Raw genomic sequence first — 21162 nt, forward strand, 5'->3', positions numbered from 1 at the left:
GTGGCTGTGGGTTTTGCCTCCCAAGGACAATTCTATCTGTCCATCCATCACCCTGGGGGGGCAGTCATTGATCCCCTCAGAGAGGGTCCGCAACTTGGGCGTCCTCCTCGATCCACAGCTCACATTAGAGAAACATCTTTCAGCTGTGGCGAGGGGGGCGTTTGCCCAGGTTTGCCTGGTGCACCAGTTGCGGCCCTATTTGGACCGGGACTCACTGCTCAGTCACTCATGCCCTCATCACCTCGAGGCTCGACTACTGCAATGCTCTCTACATGGGGCTTGAAAAGTGTTTGGAAACTTCAGATTGTGCAGAATGCAGCTGCGACAGCAGTCATGGGCTTCCCCAAATATGCCCATGTTACACCAACACTCCGCAGTCTGCATTGGTTGCTGATCAGTTTCCGGTCACAATTCAAAGTATTGGTTATGACCTATAAAGCCCTTCATGGCACCGGACCAGATTATCTCAGGGACCGCCTTCTGCTGCACGAATCCCAGGGACCAGTTAGGTCCCACAGAGGAATAGGATGAGGTTGACTGTAGGCAATCTAAGGTTAAAGTTTTTGGGGTTTGGGGAAGAAACTACAGAGTCAGGTAGTGCATTCCAGGCATTGTTGCTGATATTGTGTTTTCTGCAGTGGAGTTTTGAGTTTCAATTAAATTGTGTGCTTGGGTATTGAAGCTGAAGTTGTCATTGACAGGTAGGGCATTGTGGCAGATGACTTTATGAACTTCATTTACATTAGATCAAATGCAACATAGCTCTAAGCTATCTGAGTCCAAAATTTCAAGTCTGGTGGAACAAGGTATTCGCTGCGAGCAGAGGAATGGAGGACTCTTCTTGTGAAATATTTCTGGAATCTCTCAATTGTATTAATATCCAATATAGAGTGTGGGTTCCAGACAGGTGAGCTATATTCCAGAATTGGACTAGCAAAAGTCCTATATGCTCTGGTTAGCAGTGTAATATTGCCAGAGAAGAAGTTACATAAGATTAATTAGGTTTAGCGTCTGGAGCAGTGATGGTGAACCTTTTTCCCTCGGATGTCAAAAAAGCGTCTGTGCGCGATATCACGCATGCGTGAGTGCCCATACGCATAATTCAATGCTTGGGGAGGGCAAAAACAGCTTCCCCCACCCCCCGAAGGTCTTCTGGAGGACAGAAACATCATGTTTCCCAACTTATGGTGTATTTCTAACCGTCTCGCACACTAGCGTTTTAACCTGACAGTTGGCGGGAATCGAGCCAACGTGGATAGTTCAGGATACGAATGTCACGAAAAGTAAATAAACAGTAACTACATAAACAGTGAGCGCTGTTAACATAAGCGTTTCCAACGGAAGTTTCAACAAAAAAAAAGACACGCCACTCGCAACGAAGTTCTCGCCGTTTCTTTCATTTCCTGTCCGTCAGAGGGCCATGAGGAGAAAATAGAAGCTTGGTCTTTCATTTTTTTAAAGGCACAGACCAAAATTAAAAAATCGAAACACTGAAATAAAATAAAACAAATCAGAGCAGAACAAGCAGTGCTGAGAAAGTAGAATAACAAGTCTGCCTAATTTTACGAACAGTAAGGCAGAACGTAGCAACTTTCAAAGAAACTCTCTTCTATGGATCTGATAGTAACCGCTGTACACATAAAAAGGCTTGGCTGGCTGAGTTGAAGTCCGCAAGTCTTAAAGTTGCCCGGGCGGGAGACCCCTGGTGGACGGGACCCCTCTGAAAACAACCCCTCCGGTAATTGAGAGGCTCGTTTGCAAGAAGACCCCCGCTGAAACCCGACTCCGTTCCGGCCAGCCAAATCAAGATCGGAGCCCGGAGGCGGAGAATAACGGAGCCGGAGGGCTCAGGAAAAGGGAGAATCTCCTTACCTTTCGCAACGCAGGGGACAATCGCTGCCCACAGGAGAGGCAGCAGAAGTCGTCTCCAGACTATCATATTCGGAACTGAATACTGAATGTCGAAAGCGAAACTGGGTGAAGTGGCGAAACCAACCCGGTCACCTCCTGCTCTTTGCCCGATCGCCCAGGAAATTGTTGATATTAATCCTCCTATACTTTCTTCTGTGACTGCGCCTCTTTTCCACCTTGCCGGTCTTCTGTACCAGAGAAGAGAGCGAAGACCGGCGGACAGCAGCCGCAACCTGCTCGAAAAGCGATCAGCGCGATCGGTCGGGTCTTCTCTCTCTCTTTCTCTCTTGCCCCCACTCGAAACAACCGAGTCTTGTTTTATTGAGAGAAAGCGCGGTTTTAAAAAAATAACTATTTAAAAAAAACCAAGGGTTAACTCCAATCTGCTCTTCTCAAACTGCTGGATGAAGTGATGTTTTCTAAATGCCACAGCAGTGAGCCACACACCAACTGTTGCTCCTCTCCACTCCCCTTGCTTACTCAGTCAAGTTATGACCAATGATTCATAAAACAGCATTAAGTGTGTGCAAAGAAGACCTCTGTAGTAGCAATCCAACAAACTAGGAGAGACAAAAACCTACCATTATAACATTATGGCTCCAGTTGCAATAATTCACAGAACCCACACTGGCCCACACCAAGGGCTCATGCAAGGGAAGAGCCCAAAGTTCAGAGTCTTTTTTAAGCCCAGCAGGAACAAGTCTATCCCAATTGCAGTGACAGAGAAGGCACATTTCCTAGGTCCCATAAGATGGCAGTTTAATAGAAAGTACTCAGAACATGCTGTTGCTGTATGATCTTGTTGGGTGGGCAGGGCAGAGATGTTGGAGACAAGGACCTTCAAATACCTTGGCCTCCTGCCATGAGGAGTGACAACCAGTAAACATACAGTGATGGTAATTACTAAATAAAAGGGGTAGTAATCACCACTATTGAGCTGAACTGAAAATGAAGAAAGAATCAAGATAGCTTTCCTCCAGACTTCTCATTCCCTAATTCTAGTGAATGGAGCACCCACAATCCCAGTAGCCAAACTAATCCACTGATGGAATTGCTCTCACTCTTAGAAAAAAGCTCTTTAATGAGCTTCCACCTATTGTTTCTTGTCCTGTTTCCAGTCCTATTTTCCAGTCCTGCTTTGGAAAATAACTCAACCTCCTTTTCTCTGTGACAGCCCTTCAAGTACTGGAAGACACCCATCATGTCCTCTCTAAACCTCTTTGGTAGGTAAGACACATCTAGTTCCACAATAGTTCATCATACAGCGTTCCCTCGATTTTCGCGGGTTCAAACTTCGCGAATAGCCTCTACCATGGTTTTTCAAAAAATATTAATTAAAAAATACTTCGCTGTTTTTTTCCTATACCACGTTTTTTCCCACCTGATGATGTCATATGTCATCACCAAACTAATAATTTTTGCAAATAAATAACAATAATAATAATAATAATTGTTAATAAATAATTATGTTTATAAATATTAGGATCACTAAGTGTCTTATTTAATGGTGAGTACCAGTAATAATGGTGAGTAAATGGTGGTTAAGGGAATGGGAAATGGTAATTTAGGGGTTTAAAGTGTTAAGGGATGGCTTGTGATACTGTCCATAGCCACAAATAGTGCATTTATTTCCGCATCTCTACTTCGCGGAAATTCAACTTTCGCGGGCGGTCTCGGAACGCATCCCCCGCGGAAATCGAGGGAACATTGTACAATTTAAGCCTCTGGACCAGGGGCTGGCAGCCCGCAGCTTTCATCACTCTGCTGCGGTTCCCTGTTGCTGGTCAGCTCCACAATTGGTTAGGACAGGTTGAGGAAAAAGGACGCTGTGCTAAGGAGGAGTGGGTGGGGGAACTGGACTTTTGGTCGGCTCCAGAAGTGAATGTGGAGCTTCTGGTTAGGACCTTTATGGCTCTTTGAGTGTTGAAGGTCGCTCACCCCTGCTCTAGACTCCTTATCATCTTTGCTGCACTTCTCTGCATACTTTCTTGGGGCTCAGCATCCTTTTTATATTGTTGATCAAAAACGCTATTCCAAATCTGGTCTCACTAATGCAATATAAAGCAGTACTGTATTAGCATTTCTTGTGATCTTGATGCTATTTTTTGTTTGTTTGCTTTAAATAACTTATAAAGCCACCTACTCACTCACAACAACTTTAAGTGGCTTACAGATAATAAATCTGTTGATGCAGCCTAGGATTGTGCTGGCCTTTTTGGCAGTTGCAGCACACTGCTGCCTCCTACTTATGTTGTGGCCTGTTAGAACACCTAGATCTCTCACACAGTTAATACTGTTGAGCCAGACTGAACTACCTTGATATGACTTTGAAGGCACTGTTTTATTATTTTAATTTCAATTCTTAGGCAATCCTACGGATGTAAAGTTGGGATATAAATCATAACAATCAATGAAGGAACAAATGATGCCTTATTGAAATGGATGTTGAATGTACAGTAAGTATCTGTATCAATTGTTAATTATATCCACCATTCAAAGCATTCAAGACCTACAAGGCTTAAGATACCTATCTTGTGTCTTAGCCTTCCTGCAAACTCCAAAAAACAAAGTCCTCTTCCCTATCAGTCTCTCTTACTCTAGCAGCTACAAAAGGAATGCAGTAGAACTGTGGACTCCAGACAGCATTCTTTACACTAACTGACCTAAATCCATAGCCTTTCTTTTAGTTGCCAGTTATCCCTGTCTTTGAAGAGGAGATGGTAAATAGTACTTTGATACTTTGCCCAGATGGTTATGAGGCTGGGATTCATCAGTGTTTGTCCAGCAAACTAAACAGAGAGCTATTGAAAAGAAGCTATTCTCAAAAACAAAACAGAAAACCAGCCTTGAAACTCCTCCTCCTAGGATATTCCTGCAATTGAATACATTCTCTTTCCACAAATGTTGTTGCAAGAAAAGAAAGAGAGATGAACATCTCAATTCTTTTCTCATCCCAAAGTCTCAGGGCATCTGAATAGTTGGCCAAGTTTTAAAAAAATAAACAAGAAGGGCTGGAATTCACATACTGTTCATCTACTTTTGATTTTATCATCCACTGAAAAATCTTGCAGGAGGGATGAATATGTGTCTCAGAAGATGGCCGACCTTAGTAGTCATGGTACAACTACTTTTCATCTTTGCAGGTAAGGAAATTGTGGGTGATAGTTAAGTGAAGAGTCAACCTATTCAGATGGCATGCATCAGTTTTTAAACAAAATTATAAAAAGCTATGAGCAATTTCAAATTTAACATCTATTTGGGTAAATTGGTAAAAAGCATAAATGAAAATATTGTCAACCATGTAAAAGCATGTCTGGCTGAAGAAGAATAAACATTGCTTTGATAAAAGTAACTACTGTACTTTTGTACTGTACATTTCAAATAGTTTTGGGGAATTTGCTCACTATAGTCCTGAACTAATGTAATAATTATTAGATAATAGGGTTGTTATGGAACCATACTTGGAAAGAAGCAGAAATCAGTGAAATACTTTTGCAATGCAAGAAAAAGAAGGACTCCTGACAATTAATGTATCAAAACTCTTTTCTTAAAAGCTTGCTTTTTATTGACAACAGAGTGTCAAAATCAAAAAGGGATTAGACAAGAAATTCCAAATTCTGTAAAGTAGATGAAGTTTAGATAACACTTCCATGTACAGTACAAGCTATGCACACACTTTTTGCAAAATTCTTCATAGAGGACTATGAAACATTTAGTACAGCAAAATTGTGTGGCAGGGGAAAATATATGCAAAAGGAACAATATTTGGGCACTATTAGCTATATGCATTAGAGTCTCTTTTTAATAAAGGAACAGAAACAAATGAAAATGAACATTATTTTCTTTCAGTTTTAATTTTACGGTAACAATAGGAAACTTTAAAAAAAATTCCCTCATATAATAAAACAGAAACAGATACAAGTAATAGTGATGGGTTTCATATTCACGAGAACAAATTAGATGCACAGAATACAGTACTTGAGAATTTACAAAGGAGGGTATTTTTTAAACATTTAAACCACAAGGATTTAAACCATAATCTTACAAGAATTTGAATTAGTAGCTTTCTGTACTTACATTGAGGATACTATTTGGTAAAAGGTAAACGTGTCTATTTACTTTTGAGGATCATTCATTCATTCTACACACATGTTGGCATACAAAGATGCATACATACCATGCCCTCTGTTGTGGCTCAGTTCTTCAATATGTCCAGATGGTGATGAACAAAGATAATTCTCTTGAGACAACTAAGCCATGAATGCAGTTACCCACTTGGGAAAAGAAGCCTTAAATGTTTCAGTTATAATATTACTTTCAGTATTCTAAATGTGAATGTTACTATTTAGACAGCCATCTGAGCTTAGAAATTCACTCAGTAAAAGCCAGATTCATGTGAGGATCTGAACAATTGTATCAAAAAATTTGAGGATCTCAAGAAAGAAAGTTTTAGTTGTTAACTTAATTTCTATGGTTACAGTTTTAGGAATTACCTTGATGAACTCCCACCTTCAATCTACCATATTTGAATAAGTGTAATACAGCTTCTTTCTTTTTTTTTTTCTTTTTTGGCCTTTGTAGAACAAATAAACTAGAAATAAACTTTAGATCAGAGAAGCATAATAAGGATGATCAAAAATAGAAACTAAGTCCTGTGTCAAGAGAAAATAAGAACTGGGAATGTTCAATAACATTGACAGAAGGACCAATTTCCCCAAAGAAGTTGTGGGTGCCTCATCATTAAATGTTTTCCTGTGGGGGTTAAATTGTTGGGGTTACTTTAATCTGAATTCCTTCACTGTATAAGGACTTAGATTTGATATGCTAAGTGGCCCATTCAGTTCTATGATTTTAATCCTTCTTCTTGGCTGTCCTTTACATAATCAGCCAATGCACGCTTTTCTTCTTCTACAGTGTGTGTGACTTGAAGTAAACCTCTGTGCCGATTTCTGCCGGGACGGGCATGGATAAGCCATCAATATTACTATCCCTATAGGGATACAGTTTATAGTGATAGTTATCGGATTTCTTGGTTTTTTTGCTCCAAACTATCCACTTCAGCTTGTGTTCAGTTAATAATCCAGCAATACATCACAGATATGGCCCAGCTTTGATTGCATATCAATCGTTCAACTTAGTCTTTAGCAGTTCTTTCACTCTTTGGATGTATTCTTTACTAATCCCCCTTTTAACTTGTCCAGGCTTGGATGTTATCCAACTGCAAAGTGCCAAGATATCTGTAGGTTTCATCCTGATGGTTTCTAATGTTTAGCCAGTTGGTATTTCAATTCCATTTACCTCAATTTATTGCTACTGTAGTACATTTCTCTAGGCCAAATTCCATTGCTGTATCTGTGCTAAAAATTCTTACAGTGTTTGTCAGCGGCTGGATTTCACTTTTGATTTTTCATAAAGCTTCTGATCATCCATATAAAGCACATGTGAGATTTTATTAGCATTTTTTGCTGTTTGATAGTCAAGATTGGTTTTCTTCAAAAATCACTGAAAGTGGGACCACAGCAATGACAAAGGATTTAAACGAGTTTCCCTGTCTCTCCTAATGCCTCTCCTAATGTTGACATATTAAAATTGTTATTGTTATTGTTACATTTCAGAGTCTAAAAATATTATGAAGAATCAAGAATGTGCTGAGTTCCAATCTGCACATTTACTATGGGGTACAAATCTCCAAGTTAGATTCCTTCTGTTCCCCTTTTCCAATCCCAACTGTGGACGGTTGCTTTCACAACAGGAGGACATCCAGGAGGTTGGATTCAATGCCAGCTTGGGAACTAAAATAATCATTCATGGTTTCAGGTACAAATATTAAAACAAACACATGCCCTCTACATTGTGTTTAATGATATGTGGGGATATGATGGAAGAGGGGAGGAAGAGCCGCCGCCTTGGCAACTGTCATGCAAAAATTATCTCAGACCACAGAAGGGGAAATGGGCATGAGAAGCATCTCAGAAGGGTCCCTCCCTAGTTTTCTGGGAAGTAACTGTGAAGGAGGGGAGAAGTGCTTTCAGACTTGCTAAACACTGTTATTAAGGAGAGTGCAGAGTGATATCTGTTCCTTGGCTAGAGTGAACTATGTCTACACAAAGCACCGAGGTGCCTTCCGAGACTATCTAGAGAACAGCAAAGTGTCTACTGAATAGTGAAAGAGGAAGGGAAAATGCTAAAATCTTAATCCTAGGCAAAGGTGTGGCCCTTGACTTCTGTATATTGCAGTAAACAAATATCTGTATAGAGTCTATGGCTTCATTGTTATCTAGTAAAGAGGTAAATCTTGATTATGAACCTGCTGTTGAATAAGCCAAATTTTGAAAAAGAACTTACATTTTCAGGAAGCTGATATATCTGTGATTTGAAGGGATCTTGAACCATTAATTTTGCTCAGTGGTGGGCTCCTATCGGAATGGCCAATTGCGCACAGCTTCACGGCTCTGGTGCGCAGGTGTGGGATCAGGTGCAATTTTGCTTACTGCACCTGTGCAGGTAACAAAATCTCGAATGGGGACGAATGTGTGCATGCATTTCTGTGAGTTTTTTTGCTTCCCTGCATGCATGCGTCCCCATGTGAGATTTTCTTACCTGCACAGGTGCGGGCAACAAAATTGCACTCGATTCTGCACTAGCACGGCAGAGCCACAGAGCTGCGCACAATTAGCCATTTTGATAGGAGCCTACCACTGGTTTTACTGTATATTGAGGGTTTCATGATTTGTTGGATATTAAACCTTGCAGATTAGGGTTCTCCTTCCTTTATAAATGGAGATGCCTTCACAAATTATCTTACTTGTATTTCTCTTTAGGGCACTAGGCACCAAACCATCATGGATAGATGCACTGATTCAAGCCTTCCTAGCAGTAGACAAAGTCAATGTGATTGCTGTAGATTGGGTTCAGGGAGCCACAGCAGCCTATCCTACTGCAGTAGAAAATGTTATGAAATTGGGACTGGAAATTTGTAGTTTTATCCGCAAGTTACTGGTAAGTAGAACTTCCTGAATCCAACGTACTGAATCCAAAGGATCATCTTTAAGGTATATAAATGCATTAATTAGGCTTTATTATCTCATATATTGGAGTGGCTGGAGTGGAGCAGAGGAGACAGTAAATCATGTACTGAACTAATTATCCAATGATTTGAGGAGGGGCAGATAGCAGCTCAATTCAGCAGTGAGGAGAGGCTCTAATTATGGACCTTTCAAAAATGTTAATAATTCAGTCTTTGAATTCTCTAATATATTAAACATGTTAAAACCACCCAGTGTTTTGCTAGTATGTGCTTAATTAATTAGTTTATTTTATGATTTCAAAAAAATTAACCGTCCAGAAAACATTGAGTAAAAATGTTTGTATAGAGTCCAGAACCTAAATTCCAAAAATTTGTACATAACCTTAAAAAAAAAGTTAGAATTGGACATAAGTTTTAACAAAAATCTTCTAGCCCACAAGGGAGGTATGAAGCAAGCAGTGGCATAATTGCTCAAGACACCCTATCTGTGGTCTAATAAGATTTAAGAAAGAAAAAGTTACAATTGGGACCCACCCTCCCTTGTTTCAGAAGTAATATCCTATGAATGCCCATATAATATGGACAGAATGGGAGACTTTGGTTCACTATCTCTACTTCATCAGCCCTACATTGGCAAAGACATTGTTCATATTTAGTCTTCTGTTACTTGTTGTCTTTAATTCATTTATTTAACCATCGTATTTTTATAGCCATGCATCTCACAATCAAGTGACCCTGGTGAAGTAGACCCACAGACAGGGTTCAAACAAATCGGTACTTTTTATTCAGCTCAGAGAACAAGTGACAGCTCAGCAAGGCAAGTGACAATTCAGCTAGTACCGACTGGCTCTGCTTGGAGAAACCGCTTCTTTTATACTTTTGCGGCTCCCGCCAAAGCAAGAGCCAGCCGCGTCTGAGCCAATCAGGAGCGACTTCCTGCTTTAGCTCAGACAGCGCTGGAAGACGGAACAAACTATCTACAGGAAATACAAGGTAGCCATTTCAAGATACAACACCCCTCCCCTCATAGTTGGACACATCCATCACGATAGCCATGTGACAAAGTCGTCCAATCGGTGGGGTCTCCGTGAAGCTCGCTCTGACCTGCGCAGTTCAATTTCTCCTTCGACACCGACTGTGGAGGATGGCTCGCCGTTGTTCTCCCGGCGCAGTGGACTTGGCCTGGCGGGCCCAACGAGGACCTCGGAGGAGGAGGATGGCTCGGCGTCACTGGATGGCTCTCCCTGGCCCGATAAGTTCCTTTGCGTGTCTCTTAATTCGGGCAATGTGTTAAAGTCTGTTGAAGGGGGAGAGTCCATGTCAGCGGTTTGTGGCAAAGGATTTTCTGTTCGTTTCCGAATGTGGTCGAGGTGTCGTTTCCACAGTCGACCATCCTCTAGTTTTACCATATAAGTCTTTGGTGCATTTTGTTTAACAACAATTCCCTTCATCCAGTTTACACCTCCATCAAAAAATTTTACATATACATTTTGTCCCAAGTACATTTCTCTTTCAGGTTTTACAAACATTTGATTATTAACACAGAATCTTGGGTTCAACCTATCTAGTGGTGACCTTAATTTTCTTCCCATTAGTAACTCTGCAGGGCTTACATGTGTGTGAGAGTTAGGGGTGATGTGTTGGGTGAGCAAGAATTGGTCCAAGTTTTGTTGTACATCCCCAGGGCCTGACCTGCGCAATGCCTCCTTTGCCACACGAACGTAACGTTCTGCCAAGCCATTAGCCCATGGCGAGTAAGGTGAGATGAGGGCATGCCTGACCCCTAGGCCGTCTAGGAACAATTCGAATTGCCTGGCTGTTAGCTGTGGCCCATTGTCAGACACTAAGATATCCGGGCAACCATGGGTGGCAAACAGTCTACTCAATACCTTGATGGTGGCACTTGTGGTTATGTTGTTCATTGCTATTATTTCCACCCATTTGGAGAACGCATCAACCACTATTAGGAAATACTGGGATCCCACTGGACCAGCAAAGTCAATGTGGATTCTTGACCAAGGCCCAGCAGGCTGCTCCCACTCTGCTGGAGTTGTTTTGGGGGGATTGGGCCGTGATTCTTGGCATGGGTCACACTTTGATACCCAGTTTTCAATATCAGCATCCAAACCTGGCCACCATAAATGCCCTCTTGCTAGGCTCTTCATCCTGACAATCCCAGGATGGCCCACATGTAACATTTTGAGTACCTTTACCCTTAGGCTTTTGGGGATGATCACTCTGTCTCCCCACAGCAGGCAACCCTTTACATATGATAACTCAAGTCTTTTGGTTTTGAAATCACACAATTCAGGTTTCACAGAGTCATTTTGCCATCCCTTAAGTACACAGTTGACCACTTGTTTAAGGATTTGATCTTGCTGCGTGTGTGCAGCTACCTCTTTGGCCGTGGTTAGTGGGTTATCCTCGAGCTCTATCATTAATACATCTGTGGAAGGAGCAGGGTCCTCCACTAAGTCTGTTATGGGGCACCTACTGAGGCCATCTGCATGATTGATTTCCTTCCCCCCCTTGTGGGTGAGTTCATACTGGTACCCTGAGAGGAAAAGGGCCCACCTGATCAGTCTTGGAGACATAAATGGCGGAGTGGGCTTGTTGGGGGCTAGCAGGCCTAGTAAGGGCTTGTGGTCTGTAACCAATTCAAAACTTCTTCCAAAAATGTAATTGTGAAATTTCTTCACCCCTGCCACTAAAGCTAGAGCCTCTTTATCTAACTGGCTATAATTCCTCTCTGTGCTGGTCATGGTTCTGGAAAAGAATGCGATTGGGGCCTCTGTATTATTAGGCAGAACGTGAGCTAGGACTCCTCCTACGCCGTACGGTGAAGCGTCGCACGTGAGCCTAATGGGTAGTGAAGTACTGTATTGGACTACCACACTTTTAGAAGTTAATAATTGCTTTACTTGGAAAAAGGCTTCACGTTCAGTTTTCCCCCAGGTCCAACGGGTTTCCTTCTGGAGTAAACGATGTAGAGGCTCTGCTACTGTTGCCTTCTGCTTCAAAAAAACGGAATAAAAATTAAGGAGGCCTAAAAATGCCTGCAGTGCATTCTTATCTTGTGGCTCTGGGGCTTCCCTAATGGCCCTCAGTTTCTCTGTTGTGGGGTGGATACCTTCTTTGTCCACTTTATATCCCAGGAATTCTATACTGTTGGTTCCCCAGACACATTTGTCAGGCTTGATCCTTAAGCCTTTATCCAGTAACCTCTTAAGTACTTCCCTTATTCTTTTGTTTACTTGTTCTTGGTTTTCCCCTGCAATTAAGATGTCATCAAAATATGGGATGGCCCCATTTACCCCTGACAATAGGCGTTCCATAATACTCTGGAATATCCCTGGGGCTATGCTTACCCCAAACTGTAACCTTGTGCATTTGAAAGCCCCCCTGTGTGTTACAATCGTTTGTGCGTTTGCTGTTTGTTCATCGACCGGAAGCTGCTGGTAAGCCTGCGCGAGGTCGATTTTTCCAAACCTTTTCCCTTCCCCCAGGGAGTGTAGGAGTTGTTGTACCACCGGGATGGGGTAGGGGTGATGTTGGAGAGCCTTATTAAGGGTGGATTTATAGTCAGCGCAAACCCTTAAAGAACCATCTGGCTTTAGAGGCATAACTATGGGCGTTTCCCATGGCCCTTGTTCCACAGGGACCAAAATACCTTGGTTTATAAGTTTATCTAGCTGCAGGTCTAGCTTGGGGAGAAGCGGGAGGGGTACCCTGCGAGGTTTGAGCCGGACTGGTGGGACCTTGGGGTCAATAGAAAATGATATAGGGGGCCCCTTATACGATCCCAAGGTGGGGCTGAACACTTCAGGGAACTCTTGCACGAAGTTAGGCATATTATCACAGTTTACAGTGCAAACACCAGAAATTTCAATCCCCAAAGGTTCCATCCAAGCCAAACCCAGGAGAGAGTGCTTAGCCCCTGTGACAATGAGCATGGGTAGGGTACATTTGACATTCTTGAATACAATAGGTACATTTGCTGTTCCCAGGACCGAGATTACCCCCCCTTGAAAATCTCTGATTACTAAAGAGGTTTGCCTTAGATCAGATTTAGACAGGTTAGGCATGTACAGTTTAAACTTCTCCCATGGCATAATGGTATACTTAGACCCTGTATCAAGCTCCATCGAGCATGGTTGGTTGTTAAGTAACAGCGAGATAACAATTTTGCCCCCTTTTTTGGTTGCCGTGTTATTCACGGAAAATTGAGTGTTACCTCTTGAGTAGTCGCGGTTAGCGGCTGAGTAGTTCCTTTGACCCGAATAGCGGAACGGTCGGTTTTCTCGCGGCTGGGGCGTTTGGTTTTGTGGCCGTTGGTGGCGCGGTGTGGAGAATGTTTCCTCTGGTGCCGATGCTCTGCATGCGATGGCGATGTGGCCTCGACGGTTGCAGCGGTGGCATGTGGCGTCCCGGAAGGGGCATCGATGGCGCTGGTGGTTCCCTCGGCAGCCGGCGCAGGGGGCTGGGGGGTGAGTAGCTCTGTGGTGTCTTGGCTGGTCTTGTACCAGGAAGCAGTTGTCCACGTTGTGAGCTGGTTGGCTGAGGTCGTCTGATCCCTCGGCGCGGGGAGACGCGGAGTCAATCTTGGCGATGAGTTCTCGCCTTCCGTGTTCTTTTAATTCCTTAGCCGCTGCGTCGGCGGCTTCTGCGGTTTGCGCTAGTTTAATCACGGTTTGTAGAGTCGGTTCGTCTTCGGTGAGGAGTTTATTCCTCACCGTGGCACTTCTCATGCCGAAAACCAAGGCATCGGTGAGGCGAGCTTCCGGGTCTTTAAACTTGCATTGTGCAAGTACCGTCCGAAGTCGCGTTGTAAACTGGTTGATTGATTCTGTTTCCTTCTGAGCCATCATGGAGAACTGATGCCGAAAAACCATGGCTGGTTTGGTCGGCTTGAAGTGACTCGCTAGCTTGGCTTGTAGGACGTCCCAAGCGACGGTTCTTGCTGGCTGCGGGTCGGTGAGAGTCTGGGCAAGGCCACGGATTTCTGGGCCGCAGTAATTTAAGAAAATAGCCCGTCTGCGATCGGCGTCGGCGTCCTGTATTCCTGCCGCCTCGAGGAAGATCTCGAAGGTAGCCAGGTATTCGTCCCAGGACGTTTTTTCGGGGTCGAAGAATTCTGGAGCCCGGCCGATCTGGACGTTGCTCATGTTGCACGCGAGGTTTCTTCCGTCCGTCGTCGCCAGTGAAGTAGACCCACAGACAGGGTTCAAACAAATCGGTACTTTTTATTCAGCTCAGAGAACAAGTGACAGCTCAGCAAGGCAAGTGACAATTCAGCTAGTACCGACTGGCTCTGCTTGGAGAAACCGCTTCTTTTATACTTTTGCGGCTCCCGCCAAAGCAAGGGCCAGCCGCGTCTGAGCCAATCAGGAGCGACTTCCTGCTTTAGCTCAGACAGCGCTGGAAGACGGAACAAACTATCTACAGGAAATACAAGGTAGCCATTTCAAGATACAACACCTGGGTTGCATACAGTGGTTAAGGACCAAATATATAAATTAATGTTTATGATATCAATATTGAAACTTCAACTTTATAAAAGTCATAGAAGGAAGGGGTACCCGGATATTTGTCTATTAATGGTGCCAGGGGAGAGGCGTTGCATTTATAATATTTCATCATTGTGACATAGAAAAGGTAGATAACAGAAGCAAACTGTCCAAGCTAAACCCTGCCTATGAGACTAGGGAAATTTATTTCCTTTCACTTTAGAAATCTAATCCCAATTATGTTGCATGCTCATATATGAGGAATTTCTAAAACCTAAAGAGTTGGAGAGTTTTCTTCCTTGGACACTTCTCTTCCATGTAGTCTTAAACTGTAAGGTAAATTATTTTTAGGAAATAGACAAGGTTTCAAGTGTCTCTTAATTACCCCAAAACAGAAGTCTTTTTGGTGTTTCTGCAGTATAAGCCTGGGGACAAAGGCCATCTTGTCTCTTTGTTGATTCTAATCACAGTAATAGGTTTTTTTAAGCATATCTAGGAACACAGTACTGAAATTAGGAAAGGAAATACGGTAATCAAAGAAAGTGCTACAAAATGCACTAGGCCAGATAAATTGATTCATTATATTCTGAAGGACATGTACAATTTGTTGCAGTTGATTATGCATGGATAGTAAACACGTCTATTGTTTCCAATGTGACCTTCTCAGGGAATCATATTTTTAAAACAGAAACTAAAGCAGTCCACTTTAAATCCAAACTGGGTGTTCAAGATTTTTTTGCCTCTTCTTAAGATACATTTTCTACTTAAGAACCCAAGCCCGGAAAAATTTCACAGGAAATTTGAGAGCAGCATAAAGGTCCAGCCAGTTTCCTGCCATTCCCCCTGGGTTTCTCTCTCTGGTGCAGTGTATGGGAGGCAGCCTCGTGCCGGGTGTATAGGGGGCACGTGCTCCTCCTCCCGCTTAAGAGTCCCTCTTTTTTTTTTTAAGCCTTAAAGTTTTGGATTTTTTTTATTCCCCTCCCCTCCCCTTCTTCCTTCAGCAGTGACTGTCCTCCTCCTCTTCTTCTTCCTCCTCCTCCCACCCAAATTCCAAGCTTTTATTTCTTTCCTAGTGAGTTTGCATACATTATTTGCTTTTGCATTGATTCCTATGGGAAACATTTCTTCTACTTACAAACTTTTCTACTTAAGAACCTGGTCACGGAACAAATTAAGTTCTTAAGTAGAGGTACCACTGTACATTTTAATCCCATCGCTGGAGGTGAGGGTGTTTTGTGACTAGGTTGGCCTGATCTTTCTTAATGGGCAACTGCTGTAGACTATTAAGAAAGAGGGGGGGGCAGTTTTCTGCCTCTAGGAACATGTTTCTACATTTTTCTTTTGGGAAAATATAATATTACAGTACACCTCTTTTAATATTCTCCAAAATATTTCATTCTCTAGGAGAGGGGGTTCCAACACATGGATAGAGGAAATATTTTTATTAGAATAGGAGTCCCAAACTGCCGGCTCCCACTGGGCCATGGCGTATTTGAAACTAGTCTGTGCGATAAGTGGGGTGGTGCTTCACTTGTGTCCCAAAGGCTTCTTTTCTCTCTTGCATCAGTGGAGCTACACATGCATGTGGGCCCACCAATCATGCAGCCTGGTTCCCCTCTCCCTCCCAGCCAGGCTGCCAAATTGCCTGCTTCCAAACACGGACTAGTGAGAGCAGAGGCTGAGTGGGACGAGGGCACCCTGCTCAGCTTCGCTGACTCACCAAGGCTGCCTGTGCAAGAGACCAATTTTGGGGCATCGGGTATCCTCAGTGAGTCTGAAGGAGCATGAGACAGCACCTCCAAAAGCTTCTTTTCTCTGCTCAAAAAACTTTTGAAAACAGATGAAAGCTTTGGGGAGGAATTTCATGCTGCTTCAGGTTTTCCATCCCTTTGCAAAACCTTTTGGCACAGAGAAGCCTGAAGGAGCATGAAACCGCACCCCAAAGGCTTCCATTCATTTGTGTGCATCGTCTCACATGCATTGCATGTACCAGGCCAGTACTTGCCCAGTCCCTCCCCCTCTGGTCAGGCCACCAAGCCACAAAGTTTGAGGACTTCTGTTTTAAAATAAAAGACACTTCAGGATGCTTGAAAAACTCTAAAAATGTGATAATGACAAACAAAAATAATAAAATACCACAGAGAAAAAAAACACAAGAGACTCCAGCTAAAACCAGCATGGTTGCATGAAAAGATCTCTGGCAAACGGAGAGACAAAAAGGAGAAGCATAAAAAGTGGAAAGAGGGTCATATAACTAGAATAGAATATCGGCAAATAGCCCGAATCTTCAAGGAAAGTCAGGAAGCCTTAACTCAGACTTTCAACAAATATAAAAAGAAAAACTGAAAAAAGTTTTATTTCAGTATATAATAAGAGAAAAGAAGAAAGCCAAACAAAAAAGATCATTCACTTACGGGAGAAGATATCAAGCAGGTGAAGGCTAGCAGGAGAAAGTGGAACTACTTATTTCCTTCTTTTGCAACTGTTTTCACATAAAATGAAAAAAAAATAGTCTGACCTATCAGAAGCAGCACCATGGGAGAAAAAACAGGAATGGAGAGCAATAGAGACAAGATATTGGCAAGAGAACATCTATTCACTTTAGATGAGTTCAAATCTCTGGGCCTAGATGCTTTACATCCCAGCTGTACTGAAGGGGCTGGCAGATATGGACTCTTGGAACCATTGAATGAAAACTTTCAGAGCTCCTGGACAAGCTGCCAGAGGATTGGAAAAGAGCCGATGTGGTTCCAATGTTCAAAAAGACAAAAAGAGGATCCAGGAAACCACAGACCAATTGGATTGACATTAATATCTGGGAAAATCTCAAGAAAGCAGAAAACAAGCAGAAGATTTGTGAGCACCTAGAAATAAACATGTTAATTATTAGAAGAATATAATAGTTAAAAATAGGCCATGCCAAATTTTGTTCATGCCAACTTATTGACTTGTTTGATAAAGTAACTAAAGTAGTAGATCAAGGAAATGCTGTGGATATAGTATACTTAGACTTTGTTGAAGTAAAGAAGATCACAGCCAATGTTTTGGTAAGGCAGAACATTGTGGAATAGATAGTATGGTACCATCACCTAGTGAATTCTCAGTTGGCTAAAGAGTATAGTCTTCAATGGAGCTCAGAGACCATGTGTGGTGGCACGCAGTCCTACTGAGCTCTGTTTTTCTGCCAGAGGTACTGTGGGTCAGTCCTTTACTGTTGCCAAGACAGCCCTGGAGGCCAAATCTAAGCACCCAGAGGGGCCGGATCAGGCCTGTAGGCCTTGACTTTGACACCACTGACCTAGAAAGAATGCAGAGAAGATCAACAAATAAATGATAAAGGGTGTGGAGCCATATGATCAACAGGTACTTTCATTAGGTAGGTTTAACCTCATGAAGAGAAGCTTAGAATGGAGGCACAATAGCAGTCTTCCAAGAGGCAGTCACAGATATGAAGGGTTCGACTTATTCTCCAAAGAACATGAAGGTAGAATATGTTCCAATGGGTAAAAATGTTATTATGAGAAAGATTCAATTGGAGCTTAGGAGGAATTTCTTGTCAGTGACAGCAATTAATCAATGGAACAGCTTGTTTCTGAGAATTGTGGGTGCTCCATCACTGGAAGTTTTCAAGAACAACTATTTTCGTAAATTTTCACGGTTATATGTATGTAGATTGTTCTGAGTTCAGGTTTTGCCCTGTGTAATATTTTGCATGTCTATGCGACGTTTCGGTGAAATCACATTCACCATCATCAGGCTGAAGTTCCAAGCTTCGTGTTGTTGTAAAATGGAATGTTTGCAACTGTCATTTCTTCCTAGTATATAGTGTGGGGGTGGAGATTTGGTTTGAATGTAGCAAATAGATTGGGTGATTATGTTTTGGTGATCTGATTGGTTGGTGTAATCATAATTATTAGAAGGCTTGACATGGTGATTTTTATGAAGTGTTTTTTGTTTAAGGCTGGTTTTCAAATTTCAAAATTCCAAAATCATAATTATTAGAAGGATTGACATGGTGATTTTTATGAAGTGTTTTTTTTGTTTAAGGCTGGTTTCCAAATTTCTGGTAGGCGGGACGTGTCATCTCTTTTATTTTTTTAATGTGCTGGACAAGGGAGGAAGTCTTTTCTTCTTTTTTAACTGCATTCACATGTTCTGCAATGCGTTGGCTCACTCTTCGGTTGGTTTGTCCAATGTATGTGGCTGCACATGTTTTGCAAGGGATTTCATAGATTCCTTGTATGTAGATTGTTCTGAGTTCGGGTTTTGCCCCGTGTAATATTTTGAGTGTCTATGCGACGTTTCGGTGAAATCACATTCACCATCATCAGGCTGAAGTTATAAGCTTCGTGCTGCTGTAAATATAATTTCATCAAAACATCGCATAGACACTCAAAATATTACACGGGGCAAAACCCGAACTCAGAACAATCTACATATATATTTGATTTGATCCCGGGGCTTCTGCCTTGTAAGGCAGAGAATTAATCTCTAGGCCACCAGATCTGATCCCTTCAGCTTTGTACTAGGGAGGGACTATATGTTTTTTCTGTTGGATCACCCTGGTATATTGAAGGAACGTCACAGCTCCTTTTTGCCTCTAGGCCCAATCCAGGGCCATTTCAGGGCAGTTAATTTATTCATAGCCAACAAACTATGTTCTGTATGTATCACATATTTTTGGTGAATATTTACAATTAAGGGAGACTAGGATAGCGCTATTTTGGCCTTGTTCTGGCCTCATCAGCTAGCCATACCCTTACTGTGATTTTATCCCGGGGCTTCTGCCTTGTAAGGCAGAGAATTAACCTCTAGGCCACCAGATCTGATCCCTTTAGCTTTGTACCAGGGAGGGGCTATATGTTTTTTCTGTTGGATCACCCTGGTATATTGAAGGAACGTCACAGCTCCTTTTTGCCTCTAGGCCCAACCCAGGGCCATTTCAAGGCAGTTAATTTATTCATAGCCAACAAACTATGTTCTGTATGTATCACATGTGACGTTCCTTCAATATATGTGATACTTCTGCAATCATGTTTCTGATTATTGCCTTGCAGATTAACTGTGTCCAGATTCCCTTTTTCATATAACATATATGAACTACCCTTACTTCCTGTTTATTTTGCCTGTACTGTACTCTGTTCATAATAAATTTTAAAAGTATTGTGGCGATTAACATAAAGTCATATTGCAATAAGCTGTATATGAAACTCTAACTTTAGAGTTACCTTCATTTTGTTTTTTCCCCTTACCATCTAAGCAAAGTAGTCCAGAGAAAAACAAGAACCAATTGATTAGATTGTTGGGGGATTTATCTCTGTGTTTTGAGGGCATTTAGAAGAAAAAAATCCTAATTATTGTTCTTCCCAACCTTCAGGCTATGGGGGTGTCAGAGTCATCCATCCACCTTATTGGGGTGAGCCTTGGAGCACACGTTGGGGGCCTGGTAGGCCAATTCTATGAAGGCCATCTTGGAAGAATTACTGGTAAGGAAAGCAGCAAGGTGAAAATATTTAGTATGGTTTGTGACATTTTTCTTAATATACTAATATTTGAAGAGTGCTTATAATTATCTTTTAACTAATTATATTTTCAGGCACAATAGTTCAGTGATTAAAGGCACTATGAATTAAAGGCACCAAGCTACCTAAGATTAATGCCTTTTTGACGATGTTGTTGCAGTGGGCTTTGGCACTTAGATCATTAGATATGAGTACTCCAAGGCAGGGGCAGATTCCTCTTACCTTCCTACCGGTGTGCTGTGTGCACCTCACTACATTTCCAGATTCCGAGTTGCCAGATAGCTGACCATTCTGACACAAGGTCAAGGTCTTTTTGAAGGGTAGCAGTGTTGTTGGTGGTGTTAAAAAGTTTTACATCATTGGTGAAGAGAATACAGTTGCTTATAATATAATCACAAAGGTCATTTATATAATGTATAAAGAGTGTTGGTCCTAGTACGCTGCCTGGGGAAACACTGCTGTTTACAAGTACAGGATTTGATAGGATGCTCCCTATTTTGATCACATGTTGTCTGTTTGACAGGAAAACAGCTATCCAATTCTGTAGGGGGCCAGACGTGCTGTAGGATTTTAGTTTCAGAAGTAGTTTGTCATGTGCCACTGAGTCGAAGGTTTTACAGAAATCTATGAAATTGTGTCTATTGTTTTGCCCTGGTCAAATTTTGAAGTCCATATGTTTTTGCAGTGTAGCAGTTGTAGATTGCAGGGTAATTTTTTTCCTGAAACTGAATTGCTTGTTTGAGAGTAGGTTGTTTGTTTCTAGGTGGAGAGTAACGGATTGGTTTAAGATTGATTCCATGACTTTACAGGTGACTCAGCATAAAGAAATTGGTCTGTAATTTTCAATTAGGCTGGGCTCTCCTTTTTTTGAAGATGGGGATGATTGAGGCTAGTGACTATAGATTTGGTAGGGAGCTCAAATTATGATTTGAGCTGATTCCTAATCCCACCTCTCAAAGCTTTTTTCAAAGGGAAAACCCCTTTCCATGTTTAGCAACATGGAATTGATTATGATGATTGAAGAATTTAGTTTTTGTTTTGTTTCTTATGAAAAATGCCACAAGTTCAATTCTGCTTCAAGAATTCAGGCCGTGCCTATTGAATCACAAATAGTCTATTTCAGGCAATATTGTACCACACACTCATTTGCTATCCTCCAAATTAACCCAATGAAAAGTGTAACTGGTTGCCACTT

General features: G+C 42.0%; 2 protein-coding genes across 5 annotated transcripts in view; one reads left to right on the forward strand and one right to left on the reverse strand.

The window, feature by feature from the left end:
* The window catches only part of LOC139161989 (uncharacterized), a 77229-nt gene extending 74600 nt beyond the window's left edge, over nucleotides 1–2629 (reverse strand). For both annotated transcript variants that reach the window (XM_070741888.1, XM_070741886.1), the window contains exon 1: nucleotides 1873–2629. In XM_070741888.1, the coding sequence (XP_070597989.1) occupies nucleotides 1873–1939 (67 nt within the window). In that variant the 5' untranslated portion in view covers nucleotides 1940–2629. The remainder of the gene's footprint in view (nucleotides 1–1872) is intronic.
* A 481-nt stretch (nucleotides 2630–3110) lies between these two features.
* Nucleotides 3111–21162, forward strand: part of PLA1A (phospholipase A1 member A) — a 35535-nt gene continuing 17483 nt past the window's right edge. For 2 of the 3 annotated variants that reach the window (XM_070741889.1, XM_070741890.1), the window contains exons 1-4: nucleotides 4845–5054; nucleotides 7527–7728; nucleotides 8733–8910; nucleotides 19823–19931. In XM_070741889.1, coding sequence (XP_070597990.1) covers nucleotides 4988–5054; nucleotides 7527–7728; nucleotides 8733–8910; nucleotides 19823–19931 — 556 coding nt within the window. In that variant the 5' untranslated portion in view covers nucleotides 4845–4987. Of the gene's footprint in view, nucleotides 3135–4277; nucleotides 4368–4844; nucleotides 5055–7526; nucleotides 7729–8732; nucleotides 8911–19822; nucleotides 19932–21162 lie in introns of those variants that run through there. The other variant, XM_070741891.1, reaches the window with a different exon arrangement.

This window comes from Erythrolamprus reginae, chromosome 2, assembly GCF_031021105.1.
Source record: "Erythrolamprus reginae isolate rEryReg1 chromosome 2, rEryReg1.hap1, whole genome shotgun sequence".
Lineage (NCBI taxonomy): Eukaryota > Metazoa > Chordata > Lepidosauria > Squamata > Dipsadidae > Erythrolamprus > Erythrolamprus reginae.